This window comes from Lemur catta, chromosome 15 (genome assembly GCF_020740605.2).
Source record: "Lemur catta isolate mLemCat1 chromosome 15, mLemCat1.pri, whole genome shotgun sequence".
Lineage (NCBI taxonomy): Eukaryota > Metazoa > Chordata > Mammalia > Primates > Lemuridae > Lemur > Lemur catta.
Genome location: NC_059142.1, coordinates 23184887 through 23200119, shown reverse-complemented (window position 1 = coordinate 23200119; position 15233 = coordinate 23184887). Strand labels below are relative to the sequence as shown.

At 59.4% G+C, this 15233-nt stretch overlaps 1 protein-coding gene across 2 annotated transcripts in view; it reads right to left on the bottom strand.

The window, feature by feature from the left end:
- Nucleotides 1-497: 497 nt before the first annotated feature.
- TMEM132E (transmembrane protein 132E) overlaps nt 498-15233 on the bottom strand; it is a 57193-nt gene continuing 42457 nt past the window's right edge. The window contains exons 2-10 of one of the 2 annotated variants that reach the window (XM_045569619.1): nt 12973-13430; nt 12500-12702; nt 10885-11031; nt 10381-10573; nt 9439-9582; nt 6845-7050; nt 4675-4963; nt 3512-3703; nt 498-2605 (exon numbers count right to left, since the gene is read on the bottom strand). In XM_045569619.1, coding sequence (XP_045425575.1) covers nt 1550-2605; nt 3512-3703; nt 4675-4963; nt 6845-7050; nt 9439-9582; nt 10381-10573; nt 10885-11031; nt 12500-12702; nt 12973-13430 — 2888 coding nt within the window. In that variant the 3' untranslated portion in view covers nt 498-1549. Of the gene's footprint in view, nt 2606-3511; nt 3704-4674; nt 4964-6844; nt 7051-9438; nt 9583-10380; nt 10574-10884; nt 11032-12499; nt 13431-15233 lie in introns of both variants that reach the window. The other variant, XM_045569618.1, reaches the window with a different exon arrangement.

Below are 15233 nucleotides of genomic sequence, written 5' to 3'. Positions count from 1 at the left end.
TGTGCTCTCTCCTGCCTGGCTGTCTGACATGGCAGCCCCCGGGCCTCCCCCATCAGCACCAAGAGAAGGGAGGCAGCCCTGAGACACAGCACTAGGGAGGGACCCCCTCTGAGAGGTGGGCTGCAGGAAACGGGAGTAACTCAGGTGGGCACACAGCCCTCCCACCTCTCTCCTTATTCTTCTGTGTCCCCCCACCTCCCACGTCATTTCTCTATACCAGCTTGGCCTTCCCTCCTCTGAGCCAGTCATGGCAGAGTCTTAGAGGTGGCTCTTTGTGGGGACACATTTCTGGGCCAGCGACTCCTCCAGCCCTGGATGTGGGCTTCCCACAGCACCAGAGGGTCTTAAGGGACCTGAATGGTGGGGGGAGGAAAGAAGGCAGGACCCCAGCCTCGTCGGTCCAGCCGTTTCCGTCTCACGTCCCGTGGTGTGCCTGCAGAGTGTGTGTGTGTGTGCACGTGTCTGCACGCAAGGAAGAGCCAGAGCCAGCCACCACGTACTGTCTGTGCACGGGAGCTGCTGCCCCCACCTCCAGTCTGACCGCCTCCATTTATTTAAGAAAAATCCGACACAGTGGTGGGTAGAACCCCAGAGAAGAGTGGCTGTGGGCCGGGGCAGGGGAGACACTTTGTCCACCCTCCAGTCCCTCACAGCACTCCCTGGTGCCCCCTGCCCCCCAGATTCTGTCGTGTGGGGCGTGGGTGGCTGCCTGCCCTGCTACAGAGAGGGGAGGAGTGGTCGCAGAGCAAGGGGCGGCTAAGGCGCAGCAGTGTGGCCCCCGCTGTCGGGGAGGGGGAGACAGAGGCTCCCAGGTCTCACGCTCTGGGGTGTGGTTGGCTACAGATGGATCCAGGACTCCTTCCCCGTAGGTCCCTGCCCAAAGCCCCTGGGGCAGAGGAGGGAGTCCTGAGAACTCAGGAAGGTGCCTGGCTTGGCACCAGACCCCTCTGTAGAGTCAGCTCCCAGATCCTGGGAGGCACCTGGAAGCCAAGAGGTGCTACAACTGTCCCCCGACCTCCAGATATTTTGTCCACAGCAAGATCCTTGGCAGGGCAGGCAGCTGCCGCCTCCCCACCCTGCAGGACAGAAATCCCTGAATATTGGTTTGAGAAAAGTCTTTGTGCAGCCTGTGACACAAGAGCCCCCAGAATCCCCTGCACAGGGCGATGGCAGGGGACACGGGAGGTGGGGGCCGGAGCACAGTGTGGGCCCACCCGCCCCCCAAGCTTGGCCTCCTTGCCTCACCCTTGGGGCAGGGGTTGCCTAAGACGAGAGGAGGTTTGGAAAGGGTAGAACAAAGGCTGGGATCGCTTTCCTCCCCGCAAGCCACTGGAAGAAGAGCCCTCCACCCGCAGGGGGCAGAACAGGGTGGCGGTGTGGGGTGGCAGGAGGACCAGACGCAGAGGCCCCCGCCGGGCACTGAGCAAAGCGGTAGGGGCAGGGAGTACAAAATCAGTCAGCTGCCCCAAGTCAGTGTGAGCTAGGGGTCCCGGCTGCACCCCCCCAGAGCAGACCCGTGGGGGCATCCCTGCCACCCCGGATGGCGCCTCTAGGCAATCTCTTTGATTCTGCGCATGTAATTGTGCAGGTCCGGGGGTGCAGTGGGCCGCGTGGTGCCCGCCACATCCGGGCAGCCCCAACCCAGGTCCTCTTCCTCCTCCTCCTCCTCTTCGCCGGCGGGCACCGAGTCATACGCCAGCTCCTCGGAGGGCAGCGTGGTGAAGGTGGTGAACTTGACCCGCTTGCGCTTGGAGGTGGGCGAGCTGGCGGGGTCCTCGGCCTGGTCCCGGGCCGAGCCGCCCGAGGAGCCGTCGCCCCGGCCGTGCACCTGGCTCTGCACGCTGGTCTGGGAGCTGCCGCTGCTGTGGTGGTCGCCGTGGCAGCAGGCGGGCACGGCCTCCAGCGGGTTGCCGGCGGGCGGCGAGAGCTCGCCTTGCACCCGCAGCGGCTGCCCGTTGCCCAGGAACACCCAGTGGTGGGAGTGGTCCATGCTGGTCTGGCCCTCGGGCGGGATGCGCTTGTGCCGGTAGCGCAGCACGAAGACGATGCAGTTGATGAGGAAGACGAGGATGGCGAGGCAGAAGACGCCCAGCAGCGCGTACATGCCGATCTCCAGGTCGGTCAGCCCCCGCGGCATCTGAAGGAAGCCGGTGGGCAGCGGCAGGAAGTCTTCCGTGGGCGGCGCGGCCGGGCTGGCGGTGCCCGGGCCCGGGGCCTCCGGGGCGGGGGCCGCAGAGCCGGGCAGGCCGGCGCCCCGGGCCTCGTCCTCGCCCCCGCCGGGCCCTGGCTGGCTGGGGCCCGGGTAGTCGTAGGTGGGGTCCTCCTCGTCCCTTCCAAAGCGCACCCGCAGGCCCACGGGCGTCGTGGCCAGCACACTCTTGCGCTTGGTTTTCTGGCAGCTCTCGGCGATGGTTAGCTCCGCCCGGAGCAGCTCCCCCGCCCCCTCCGCCTCCGCCACCACCAGCGGGAAGGCCCGGTCCTGTGTCACAGTGGCCACGTGCTCGTCCAAGCTGCTCACCAGCAGCCCGTAGTCCCGGGGGCTGTAGAGGGAGAGTGGGGCCGTGGTGCCATCACTATAGGAGAGCCAGAGGCTCAGGAGGGCTTCCTGGAGGAGGAGGAAAAGGGGACAGGAATCAGAAGACGGGTTCAGCTGGCCTCCCTGCTAGATCCTGAGCTCTGTGAGGGCAGGGACCAAGCATCTCCGGCTCCCTGCTGTATCCACAGCACTGGAACTGGGCCGGCCTGCGGCAGGCACTCAGGAACTGCTGTTTGAGTGAGAGTCGCAGGTTGCGGGAAGGGTAAACAGCAGGCATCCAGGCCTCGTACTGTTCTGAGAATTTCCTCGCCCACTTCCCCCCTCTCCCCTTGATGAACGGAAGGTAAGTTCTGCCTTGGGTCTACCTCACGTCCTTTATGCTGCAGGAATAGCCCCATATCTCCATGATCACCCCCATCAGAAAACTGGCAATTGATTTATACACCCACCCCCAGCCTCCTCTGTAGCCAAAACCTTCCGAGAATTGTCTTCCCTGCAGATGAGAGAGAGAAGCGATTGCCTGGGGTCGTGGAGTAAGTTAGGGACAGAGGACCCCCATGTCCTGACTCCTGGCTTGGTGCTCGATGCCCACTTCCTTACTTCTGTGACTCCACCTGTCACCTTTCCACCTTCGTCCTGTGGCCAGTGCCCGTGGTGTGTGGTTGGAGCTCCGGAGATGGGTGAGGGTACTTCCTGGGGGTGGGGCAGAGGTGACAGCCCTCTGTGAACCCAGGATGGGGACCCCCAGCAGGAGCGTCTCGGGTGGCAAGTGCAGCGAGCATGACCTTGCCCAGACCCCCTGTGCAGAGGGTGGGGCTCTGGGGAGGGGCAGGTTTACAAGGCACAGAGAGTGGACAGATCCTCCATTACCTAAAACCCTAATTTGGGGACTTGTGGTGCAAGGGAAAGGCAGAGTCCCCACGTTCCCCTTCCACACCCCAGACTCCCTGGCTGGTGGACGGGGCAGCCAGTCACCTGCTTGAGGAAGCTGAGGGTCTGCTGGGCGGCCGTGGTGGCCAGGATGGTGTGGCTGCTCCCAGGGCTGGGCCGCAGGGAGAGGGCCAGGCTGGCCACCACCTGGGCCTGCAGTTGTGTGATGCTGACCTTCTCCTCTGTCACCGTCAGCAGCGTCTCCCCGAGCACGTCCTCGGTCAGTGGGGACACCACCTGAGACAGAGTGGGGCAGGGGTGGGAGAGAGCCAGGAAAGCAGCAGCCTCCCCTGCAAGATCCCCAGCCAGGGAGCAATCCCAGCACTGCTGGGAGAGGGGCCCAGCGGGGTGGGGTGGGCTGGGAGGCAGGACCCCTCAGCCCTCCCTTAGCTCTGCAGCCAGGAACCAGGGTCCAGAGGTCATGAGAGGGTCAGGCAGGAACACAGAGGAGGGAGGTGGGCTGACTGTAAGGAAAACCCCCCCCCCACGTCGGGAAAAACAGCAAGTGCAACCTCAATGTCAGGCAGACAAAAGGGAGTGGTGGGGACTGTGGCAAACAGGGGAACTCATGCTCATGTGAAGGGGGCATCAGGACGGGCTCTAGCTGATAGTTGCCAGGTGGGAGTGCAGGCCCGGTGTTGCCAGGTTCAGTTTTTGTAAAACCACAAATCTAGATTTTTTTTTTAAAAAATGAGAAACTTCCCAATTTTTAAATGTTTGATCAATTGTCTTATTAATGTAAGCCAAATATGTCTACAGGCCGATTCCAGCCCATGGGTCAGCACTGAAAATTTCTTAGGTGAAGATTCCTACCCAGACACCCAGTTGTCAGGGTAGAACTAAGTCAGGGAAGGTCACAGTTGAGTTCCTAGATCCCCAAACTTGCCTTCCTGGCCTCTAGGGCTTGCTGACTTCCGCCGTCCCCCCCTGCTGTCAGCGAGGTCTGCCTGAGCTCCCACACCGAGGGAGGCTGACTGATAAAGGTTGCCAAGGCTGGGAGCCAGAACCTTTGCCACCATGAAGCTAAAAGGGCTTGACCTTTGATGGTGCAATTGCAGACAGAGGGGCGGGGGGCAAGCGTGTTCTGGGGGCCCGCCGGGGCTGCACCCACAGGCCGAGGCTCTGGGCACGTTGCGTTCTCCACCCACAGGTAAACAGGGCTCCTGATGTTGCCCCTCTAAGCTGAGACGGACGGAGCCCGTGCCTACCTTAAAGGGGGTGGTGCCCGGCTCCAGGCCCGCCAGCGTGCTGCTGTCCACCATGTGTGCCACTCGGGGGTCGCCCACCCGCATGAAGTCACTGACTAGGTCAGTGACCTCCACCAGCCAGTCGGGGCCCAGCATGGTGACCACCTGGTCGGTGCCCTCGGACGAGGTGGTGTGGAACTGGGTGAAGACCTGCAGGGTGGCGTGCTGGTACTGCAGGGTGCAGCCGCGGCTCGCACTCTGCCGCCGCTCCTCCTCCTCCTCCTCCTCGTCCTCGCTCTCCCGGGCTGACCTGGGGTGGGGATGCGCCGGAGTCAGGGCTGGCCACACTGTGGCTCCTCACCCTGGCTCCGACCTGCACAAGCCGTGTCCCCTCACCCTCGCCCTGTTGGCTCCTCCCTGCTCCCCGTGGGTGGAACCTCTGCAAACAGCAGGCCTCTCCTCTGGCTCAGGCCTTCCATCTCTGAGTTCGGAGCCAGCAGTCCCAGCCTGTCCTCTTCTGGAAAGGTGCCTCCCTGACCCTCCCTTGTCCCTCCCTGCCTCTGCTGGGCGTAACCGTGCCTGGGAATAGCTGGGATCAGATGCTAGCAGCAACTGCTGCTGCTCTTCAGCACTGAGCACACGCCTGGCACGTTCTAAGCTCTAAACGGAAGCGAAGGAGCTGCGGCCAAGACTGCCACAAAGCTCAGCTGAATTGTGTCCTGCAGTTGTGTGGAAAGCAGGACCTGTAAGGGACGAACTCGGATATTTAGCGGAGGAGATTTCCAAGCAAGGTGTGGAAAGTGCAGCCTGGTTTCCTCCCGCTGCTTTTAGCAAAATGTGAGAGGAGAGAGATAAATTAATAAACTGTTAAGCAAAAGGGAGCCTGGACTTGATGATGTGGGAGATTCTTAGCTTATGCAAATTGCAAAAGATGCTAAAATCAGGAGATGCACTGCCAGGAAGGTATGCTCTGGAGAGAAAGTCCAAATTTCTCTGTGGTTAGCACTTTGTTAGTGTTTTGGAAGGATCGAACAACCAGAATATTCACTCACACAGAGGGCTCTGTTACCTGTGTCCATTAATTTAATCCTCACAACAATCCTATGAGATAGGCATTATTGTGCCCATTTTACAGATGAGGAAACAGAGGCACAGAAAGGTTATGTGAGTAGTCCAAGTTTACACAGCTAGTAAATAGCAGAGTCAGGATTCAAACCAGGCTGTCTGGCTTCAGAGCTGACTACATCCTCACTACTCAAAGCGGTGTCACCATCTCCCTGGAGTTGCTCGGAAATGTAGAGTGGCAGGACTTACCCGAGGCCCCCTCCATCAGAGTTTGCATTGTAACCGGGGCCCTAGGTGACTCATGTGCACATTACACAGTTGGAGCATCTTTTGTCCCCACTACCTTGCTCTTCCAAATCTCTGCTGAATTGAACTCAGCCCAAGTCTCCCTTGGCCGCCTGTTTCTCTCACCACCTGCTTCTCTCTCCAACCCCGCCCCCTCCCGCTCTGAGCTGCCTGCCACTGTCCCTCTCTGCTCCTCCCCGCTGGGCTTTCTCTCCAGCAGCTCCGAGTGGGTGAGTGGAGCGCAGTGAGTGCACATGCATGTGCCCCATACATGGGGACTCAGGTGTGTGAGCCTGCACCCCCGCAAGGGAGTCTAGGCATGAGTCACTGCGTGCCCAGCGTGCCCTTGGTGTGCCCAGGCTGGGGCACAGGTATACAGGTGTGCATGCTCCTGTGTTGGTGTGTCTGCTCCATTCTGTCTGCCTGACTGCTCTCTCACTCTGTCTCCCCAACCAACTCCTTTCCACTTGTCCTTTAAGACTTGGCTTCAGAGTTGCTTCTCCCAGGAAGCCTGCCTTGACTTCTTCTGGAGGAAGAGGGAGTTCTCTCCTTGTGCCACTTGATTCCCTGCACACAGGGCTTCCCACATACTGACACTCTGGGTCGTGTACATGGCTCTCTCCCCTGCTGGACTCGGGCACTGGCTGCACTTACCCAACCTCTTAAATATCCACCAGTGCCTGGCATACAGTAGCTGCTCAGTGAAAGTTTGTTGACTGCATGACCAACCTACAAACTGTATATCCCTAGGGCCTTATACACATATGCAGATCAGACTGTGTGCTGAGACCGTGTCCACCCGTGAGCATCCCAAGCATGTGCCGTGTGGGAGGGGCTGTACCTCCGGTCGGGAAGGATAGGTACCCTCCAGCCCTTCACTTGGCTGAGGCGGGCATCCGAGAGCTCAATGCGCAAGGGCAGCTTGGGGACCCAGACCGTCATTTCCAGGGGGGCATTGAGGACGTCGTAGCGGAAGGTGACCCTGGCGTTCATGGACCCTCGAGACTCCTTTCCGCTCACAAACACGTAGTCGCAGCTGCTGGATACCTGGAGAAATGGAGGGACAGTTGGCATGTCTGGCCCTCCAGGTCTTCCCGTGGGCGGTGCAGAGGAGTCCCAGGGGGCTGAAGGGGACAGGCCAGGTGGGACGAGGCGCCAGCCCCCATCCTGGCTTCTGCTCTTTCTCCAGAGATCACCCCTTGGTGCCTACTGGGGGAGGTTCTGCTCCTTGGTAAGGAGCCAAAGTACAAATATTTTTGTAAGGGCTGTTTCTGACTGTCAGAGCCACACCTTGGAACATGGAGCCTTGTTCCATGACTGGAACCAGGTGTCTGGCAGGTGGAGTCCTCCATAGTACAGAGGAGGACACGGAGAGCCGGACTGGGCTGGGAGGAAGTCGTGGTGGAGGGGGTGGAGGTGGGGGCAGGCCCATGCCTCCCCCACGGCCCTCTGGCTCGGCTGCCCCAAGAGAATGGGCACCTGGTTAATTTCAGGTGAGGGGGCTGCTCTAGGCAGGTGTAGAGGGGAGGGGATAGGAGAGGAAAACTCAGGACCAGAGAACCCCAAGCACAGATGGGTGGATGGCTGCCACCAATGGATGTGGCTTTTGTAAATGCATGCCCACCTGGATACCGACTTGCATTCCTAGATGTTCCCTGGGTGGAAATCACATGCCTGCTGAAAATTCCTTGGGGACACCTGTGCCGATTCACAGAGGTGGCACTGCCAGTACTTGAGGACAAATGCAGGTGGGTGTGTGTGTTACATGTGCCCACGCACACACCTGGCACACCTGGGGGAGTCCAATGTGCACATGCCTCTAGATGCTCCTGCCGGTGCACGCCCATGGGTGCATAGCTCGAGTCTGGCATGCAGAAGTGGGCTGGTGATGCCCTGAAGCTTCTGTGGGGGTGGGGGTGCTGGGACCTTGGTTTGTCCCTGGAGATGAGCCCTTGGACCATCCCAACCCCTGCCAGCTCCCTTCATCACCGCAGAGTAGTGGATGGAGGGAAGCGGGGACAGCAACCCTGCCAGAAATGCTCAGTTCCCACTTCGAAAGCAGAGAATTCCATCTGCAGGCCCACAAATTCCATTTAGAATGTGGCAAACTCCATAAAGAACCTGACTGTATTTCACTGAGATTTGTAACCATTTAGAATCTTCAGTCATTCCCTTTGCTATCTGAGCCATCGTGACTTCGTTCTGGTCTGCCCTGGGGCTGGGGTTGGGGAGAGAAGGTGCTGAGTGACACCCTTGGGAGCAGGCCCACTTCTTCCCATCCCTGGCACCAGCAGTGGCGAGCCCTGCGGGCCTTGGTGCGGCTTCTCTGAAGGAGGTGACAGGGTGCACCGGGCCATCTGCTCTGGCTCCTTAGAGGGTCTCCCTCCTGGATCAGGGATGGGTGAGGAGGCGCCCAGTCACCCCAGACCCAAAGGGACCCAGAGGCAGGGCATGGAGAGCAGTGAGTGTGGGAGCCCGAGTGAGCAGGAGGCTACCGCATCCCCCTGTCCCCGCTCTCCTTCAAGCTGCGTTATTGACACGAACAGGAAACAAATCCCGCTGTCACATCGGCTGATTGTGGCACCTGCTGGAGGCTGGCACAGCAGCTGGTTTGCCCACCCCACAGGTACCAGGACATCTTCTGTCACTGCCCACTCCACTGCCTCCTCTCCCCAGTTGCCTCTGACCACCGTCCAAAGCCAGGGAAAGAACAAACCTGCAGGCCTCCTGGGGAGGTGGCAAAGTGGCCATCTGAGTCACACAAATGTCGTGTGTGCTGGGCTGTGGAGGACCCTGGGACCAGAGCAGCTCCTGGGCAGGAGCTCAGGGGTGGGGAGTTGGTGGCTGGGAGGGGCTGGGGCGTGTGTGCGAGGAGTGGGGCCGCCAGTGTACAACCTGTACTCTGGGCCTGACTCACGTACTTTTTGGGGCTCCCTCCCTGGCCCCATCTCCTTCACCTGACCTCTAGCACCCGGGGTCAGGGCAGGTCTTTGAGGGGTTCACTCCCCCCACCTGCCCCCTGTTGCCTTGCCCTGTGTCTGTCACACACCAGGGCTCAATAGCGACTTGCTGGGTCAAGTTCAAGTTGCCGACACTGCCTTCTCCTCTCTGGCCTGGCAGAGGTCTGTTCCCTATTCCTGCAGGAAGCCTCCAGGACAGAAGCAGGACCAGGGGCAGGGAGCGGGAGCACCGTGGGAGTCGTGGGGGTCCAGAGACTTGGGAATGAACATGTCAGAGAGGTGTGGTGAAGCTTAGGAGGAGGAAAGCCCATGCTGTGGGAGGAAACGGAGGGGCAGCCCGGCAGGGGAGGTGCGAGCCCATCTCTAAGGACCAAAGGACAAGTAAGAGTGAGCCCCTGGACTCTGATGTGAGGTTTCACTTCCCTGAAGGCCTGAGGCCTTCTTCCCCTGGGGCCCCCACCTCCAGGAAGCCTACCTTAATGATGTCCTCATTGTCAGACTCGCATTCCACGAGGGTGGAGACATCTAGGACCAGGCCAGTCACCTCAATGGCAATGACCTTGACGGGGATGGCCACTGTCCGGCCAGTCAGGATGGCCGTGTTGATGATCTCTGTGTCCTATAGGGAGGAAAGGGAGAGGGGGCTCTGCCTGTGGTCCCCTTCTCTCTTGGGGCACGCTAGCCAAGGCCCTGGCTCCCAGCTGCTCCAACTCCTCAGATGCACGGCCTTCCCCTGGGGACGCTCGCACACGTCCGGCCTTCTCAGGTGGTCTGCTCACCTGGCCTTCGGCGGGAGCCTCGGGTCTACCTCACTCTGCTGCCAGGACACAGCCCTCACCCAGGCCCTGCCATCTCCTATCGAACAGCTCGCATGCTCCCTGGGACTCACACAGGAACGTTCCACACAGCCACCTGGCCGTTCAAGGTGCCCTGGTCTGGTTCCATGTCCCCCTGGCTGGTCCCAGACGATCATCCCAGCCTCACCACCCCACTACACTCTTTCTAAATCCATTGCCCCTTTGAACAGACTACTCACAGTCCCCCCACCGCACCTTTGTGCACGTGACCCCCTGCCCAGGGTGCTCTCCTCGTCTCTGAGAGCCCTTCCTCCCACCTGACCTTCAAGACTCAACTGCATGGCCACCTCCCCCTGCAAACTTCCCATGTGGCTGTCCATGGTTACTTCTCCCACCTCTGCCCCCCTCAGCATCCGCTGTCCTCCTGGCACCAGGCACAGGGCACCGCCTGCCTCCAGTGACTGCGCACATGCACCCTGGGTGCAGCCTCTCTCACACACACATGCACACACACACACACGCACACACACACGCCATCTGTACATACTCTCAGTCGTGCACATTCCTGCCACACGCATGCACGCATAGGCATCCGCTGGCCCAGTCACCTGCCCACTCACCATGGCCAGGGGCAGGATGGCCTGCACGTCTCGCTGAATGACTGTCAGCTCGGTGACCGCTCGCTCCAGGTCGGGCAGGGCGCCATGGCCGCGGTAGTCGATGTGCCACATGATCCTCCGCTTGACTGACTGGCTGGTGAAGTTCTCCATCTCGAAGTCCAGCTGCAGGATCTCCAAGGGGCCCTGGCCCTCCCTGCCAGGGTTGGGGAAGGAAGGAAAGCAGTGGAGGAAGGGCTGGGAGCAGCCCGAAAGCTCAGAAGCCCTCAGTGGGGATGCCACCCCTCCCCGGCCACTGCCCACTGGGACCCTCTGAGCCTCCTCCAGCCCACCTGAGGTGCCCCAGCTCCGGGATCCTGCTGAGGGACCCAGCCCCCAGAGTCCCCATCAACCGAGTCCCAGCCCTCTGTAAGTCCAGCCTCCTGCATCAAGGATACCCCTGTCTCCCGCTGCCCCAACAGGTGATTGCCCTGAAAAGAGGTGGTAGAGTCACCACCCCAGGCTCACCAGGGGGGCAGGGGCGTGCCCTGAGCCCAGGCCACATCCACAGTGGCTGTCGAGTGCTTTGCCCCAGTCAGCAGCTCCGAGGTCACATGCCACTGGCCACTCCGTGACTTGGTGCCTAGAAGGGTCACGCCCTTCTTGGCCTTCACCCTGAGACAAAGTGGGAGGAAGAAGAGGCAGAGGATCAGACGAAGGCCCAAAGGCTGCCGGCCGGGCCACCACCCCTAGCCTGGGGTTGTGGGGGGAGCAGATGAGCTAAGTTCCCCTGAGTCCTGGACTCGGTGTTTGAGACTGATTGGGGAAATCTGGCATTGTGGCTGAAACCTCCGGCCCACAGTGGAAGCTGCAACCCTTCTACCCTATCCCTGCCAAGACTTTGCCTGATCTCTGCTTGCATACCTCAGCGACAGGGGACTCATTACTTCTGCACACATCAGAGTCCTTTTTCATAAGGACTCTGTACGTAGTTGAAATATGACAGCCATGGGCGCTGCTGGGGTGAGAGAGAACAACTCTTCTCCATCTTAGCTGTTATAGTTCTTCAGAAAACCAGAGAGGCGTGCGGCTGTTCTCTGACTCTTCTTTTCTCTAGTTCTCCAATTGTTTTTGCCATGGTTTCAGATCACTTCAGAGCCTAACCACCCTCCTCTGGAAAACTACGAACACACAAGGTGTAGTGTCCTACACTAAAGACAACACGTCAGCTGCACTCAATTATAACGAACACTGACTAACGCAGGTGATTATCACCTCCCTAATTCTGCGTGCTCTACTCCTATTAATGCAGCCCAAGATCTCTGATGACTGATTTAATTCATATACATATATAGGTACAAAGCACTAAATCAGGTATGACCCTGTCCAAGAATATTTGAACTTTAAGGTAGTACACTCAGGAGAGAGGGCGATACTTAGAGAAGCTGGACGCTACTGGTGACATTTCAGGTCCTATGCATAGTGCTTAGGGGTGCATTTTGGTGGAGCCTTTATTACGTCCTCAGAATCATCCAACATGACTCAAACCATGGATTCCTGCTGTAAAGTATCATTATGTTTTGTGGGGATGTGATACAGTTTAAGGCATCTTTGAATTCATGAACTGGGTCTTTCTCAAGGTATAGAAAGAGCTGGGACCCCTGAAAATTTTTCTCCGAACTCTAGGATTGGGGAAAATGTCCTAACACACACACACACACACACACACACACACACACACAAACACACACACACTCCTCTTCATCTTTCGGCTCCCAGCTAAGAGGCCAATCTCTGATCTCCATTTGGCCTTAGTCTCATCTATAAAATGGGAGTTGCACCAGCTTATGTCTCAGGGCCCTTCCAGCCCTGGCCGCCCACGCTTGCAACAAGTGATATTTCCTCTTTACCATGGTGCCATTTCAATGGGACCCGGAAGTAAGGGCAGGAATGCTTGTTGCCATTAGACAGGTAAGAATACCTAAGCTCAGATAAGCGGGGTGTCTTCCTGAGCGTGCTCAAGTGAAAATGGAAGAGCCGGGGTTAGGATGCCCGGCAGGGATCCGGTGGGGAGGGCCGCCCACGGGTCAGGCATGTACTTGATCTGGGAAGGGAAGCCAGCCCCCACCAGTAACCCCCCTACCTGAGTGTGAAATGCTCCAGGCTGGCGCTGGAGGGCGAGGAGGAGTTGGGGGCCAGGTACAGGAGGATGCTGAGCACTTCCCCGGGCTTGAGGGGCCGGTCGGGCAGGCGGATCATCAGGTTGCTGTCCAGCCTGTGCTCCTGCAGGGTCCTCCTGGGGGGCGGGCGGAACAGACTGATGCTCCCGATGCGCAGGAGCGGGTGCTGCGTGGGGCTCTCCGCCCGGGCCCCCGCGCCGGGCCCGGCCCCCCGACGGGAGCCCCCGCAGCCCCCCGACGCATCCGGGGCGTGGAGGGTGTAGTAGAGCTCCGCCTGCTGGCTCTCCCCCGCCGCCTCGGGCTCCAGCCCGTCCGGCGACTTGCGGCGGGCCGTGGGCGGGGCGGCCGGCGCCGGGGGCCCAAACCAGGCCAGGGGCAGCTCGGCGCGCACGAGACACGTGGCCAGGCCCCCGCCGAGGCGGCAGGAGCTCTTGACCTCCCGGGCATCGCGGAAGGCGTGCAGGCGGACGCAGGGCAGCCGCTCGGTGACGCCGAAGTCGTCCCAGTCCCGGCCGGCCACGTAGAACAGCACCTGGGCCACGGGCTGCGAGGCGGGCACGCGGGCGCGGACGATGAAGGCCCGCACCTTCCAGTTGACCGTCAGGCGCTCGGGGATGTCCAGGGTGCTGGACGGCTGCAGGAGCTCCCGCGCCACCACCTGGCTGGTGCTGAAGGGCCCCAGGGAGACGTTGAGGACCGGCAGCTCCTTGGTCTGGAACACCACGAAGGGCTCGGAGCGCTGCAGGGAGCCGTTGGTGACCGCGGGTGACGGGGGCCGCGCTTCCCGCAGGAAGAAGGCCAGCCTGGTGTGCGACAGGCGGTAGCTGACCGGCAGCACTGGGCTGGCCTGCAGCCCGGGTGGGCTGGGGCTGGCCGGGTGGGAGCGGCCGGAGGCTGGGGACAGACAGAGGAAAGAGGAGGCCCACAGTGGTGAGGGGCGGCTGGTCCCCAGGGCGCCCCAGCCTCCACTCCTCCCACCCCCAAAGAGGCCTGTCCCCTCGGCAAGCTGGACAGGCTTAGTGTGGCTCTCTGTCCTTGGGGGGGCTGTCCGGGCTCCAAGCCTCGCACCACCTTTGCTGGTGTGTTAAGTCCCCTCTCCCCACAGCTTCATTTCTTTGTGACATAGGGGTAAAGCTAATCCCATTGCAAAGCCTTGGGAAGCTTTAGAGAGGTTTTATCCCCCGGAGTCCTCACCTGTAAAATGAGTATAAAAATGGTTTGTGCCTCAAAGGGGCATTGTGCGGACTTTCAAAGCGTGTGCACAAAGGGCTGAGAGTGGGCTCCGGCGCCGGGAAGAGTTAGCTCTCACTCTGATCCCCCCACCCCTGCACGGCGCTCAGTGCTGGACAAGCGTCAGCTGCTTTGATCCTCAGATCAATCCTATGCTATGATCTCCATCGACTCGGCCAGGTTTCTATCAATAACTTCCTTTCTGAGTGCCTAGTGTCACATCTTACAGATAGAGGAACTGAGGTGCAGGACACTTGAGTAACTTACCCAAGTCACATGGGCAAAGGGGGCCAGCACCTGGATGCAAACCCGGGGCCACCTGGCTCTCAACCCAAGCCCTTTACTACTGCACCAGCTGTCTCTCCCCCTGCTCCCTGTCACCACGCACTGTGTAAACAGGAAATTTATCCTCAGTTTGCCAAACCTAAATATTGGCCTCCTCCTTCCTCTGGGCTCCCCCCACCCACCCAGGAAGCTGCCCAGTTCTAGCAACTCCATCTCTGGGTGTCCCCTGTCCACCATCCCCAGGCCCCTGCCCCCAGTTCTTTCTGTTGTTGTTGTTTTTGAGACAGAGTCTTACTCTGTTGCCCAGGTTGCCGACTCTGGTGTCAGCCTAGCTCACAGCAACCCAAACTCCTGGGCTCAAGGGATCCTCCTGCCTCAGCCTCCCGAGTAGCTGGGACTACAGGTGTGCACCACCACGTGCAGCTAATTTTTTCTATATTTAGTAGTTCCAGGCTAATTTTTCTATTTTTAGCAGAGATGGGATCTTGCTCTTGCTCAGGCTGCTCTCAAACTCCTGACCTTAAGCAATCCTTCCTCCTCGGCTTCCCAGAGTGCTAAGATTACAGGCATGAGCCACCGTGCCCCGCCACCCAGTTCTGGCCTCACTCCTGTCACTGTGACAACTTAACACGGGCCACCTGGGTCTCCCCTCCCCCACATTGCAGCTAGAATGGTCTTTCTCCTGGACCAAAATCAGACCTTGTTGCCCCCTCACCTCCAGCTTAAAACTTGTTAGACACTATCAAGGAACAGGAAGGGCCCAACCCCAGTGTTGGTTTGAGGTTTAAGATCCTATTCTGGATCTTCCCACGAACGTCCCTGAGTCACACTCCTCAACTTGAAAATCAGGATGATAATAATACTAATGCTAATCTTGCAAGATGCTCGGCTGTGCTTTGTTTTGTTTTGGAGAATCAAATAGGAAAGCATTCTGAGTTGTTCAACACCATGCGGGTGTGTGTAAGTGTGACTAAAGACCCTCTCCCTAAAATCCAAATTCACTTTGCACCTGAGTGTGGCCCTCAGGGCCAGGTTTTTTTCCCCCTAATACTCCCAGTCCCTTGCTGACAATGTCAATGGACAGTTCACTGTCACCGTGCTCATGCTGCCCTATCTCCCCTCCTTCACTCACACTGCACCCTCTGCGTGGAAATCTCTCCTTTCCTATCTGCGCACATCCAA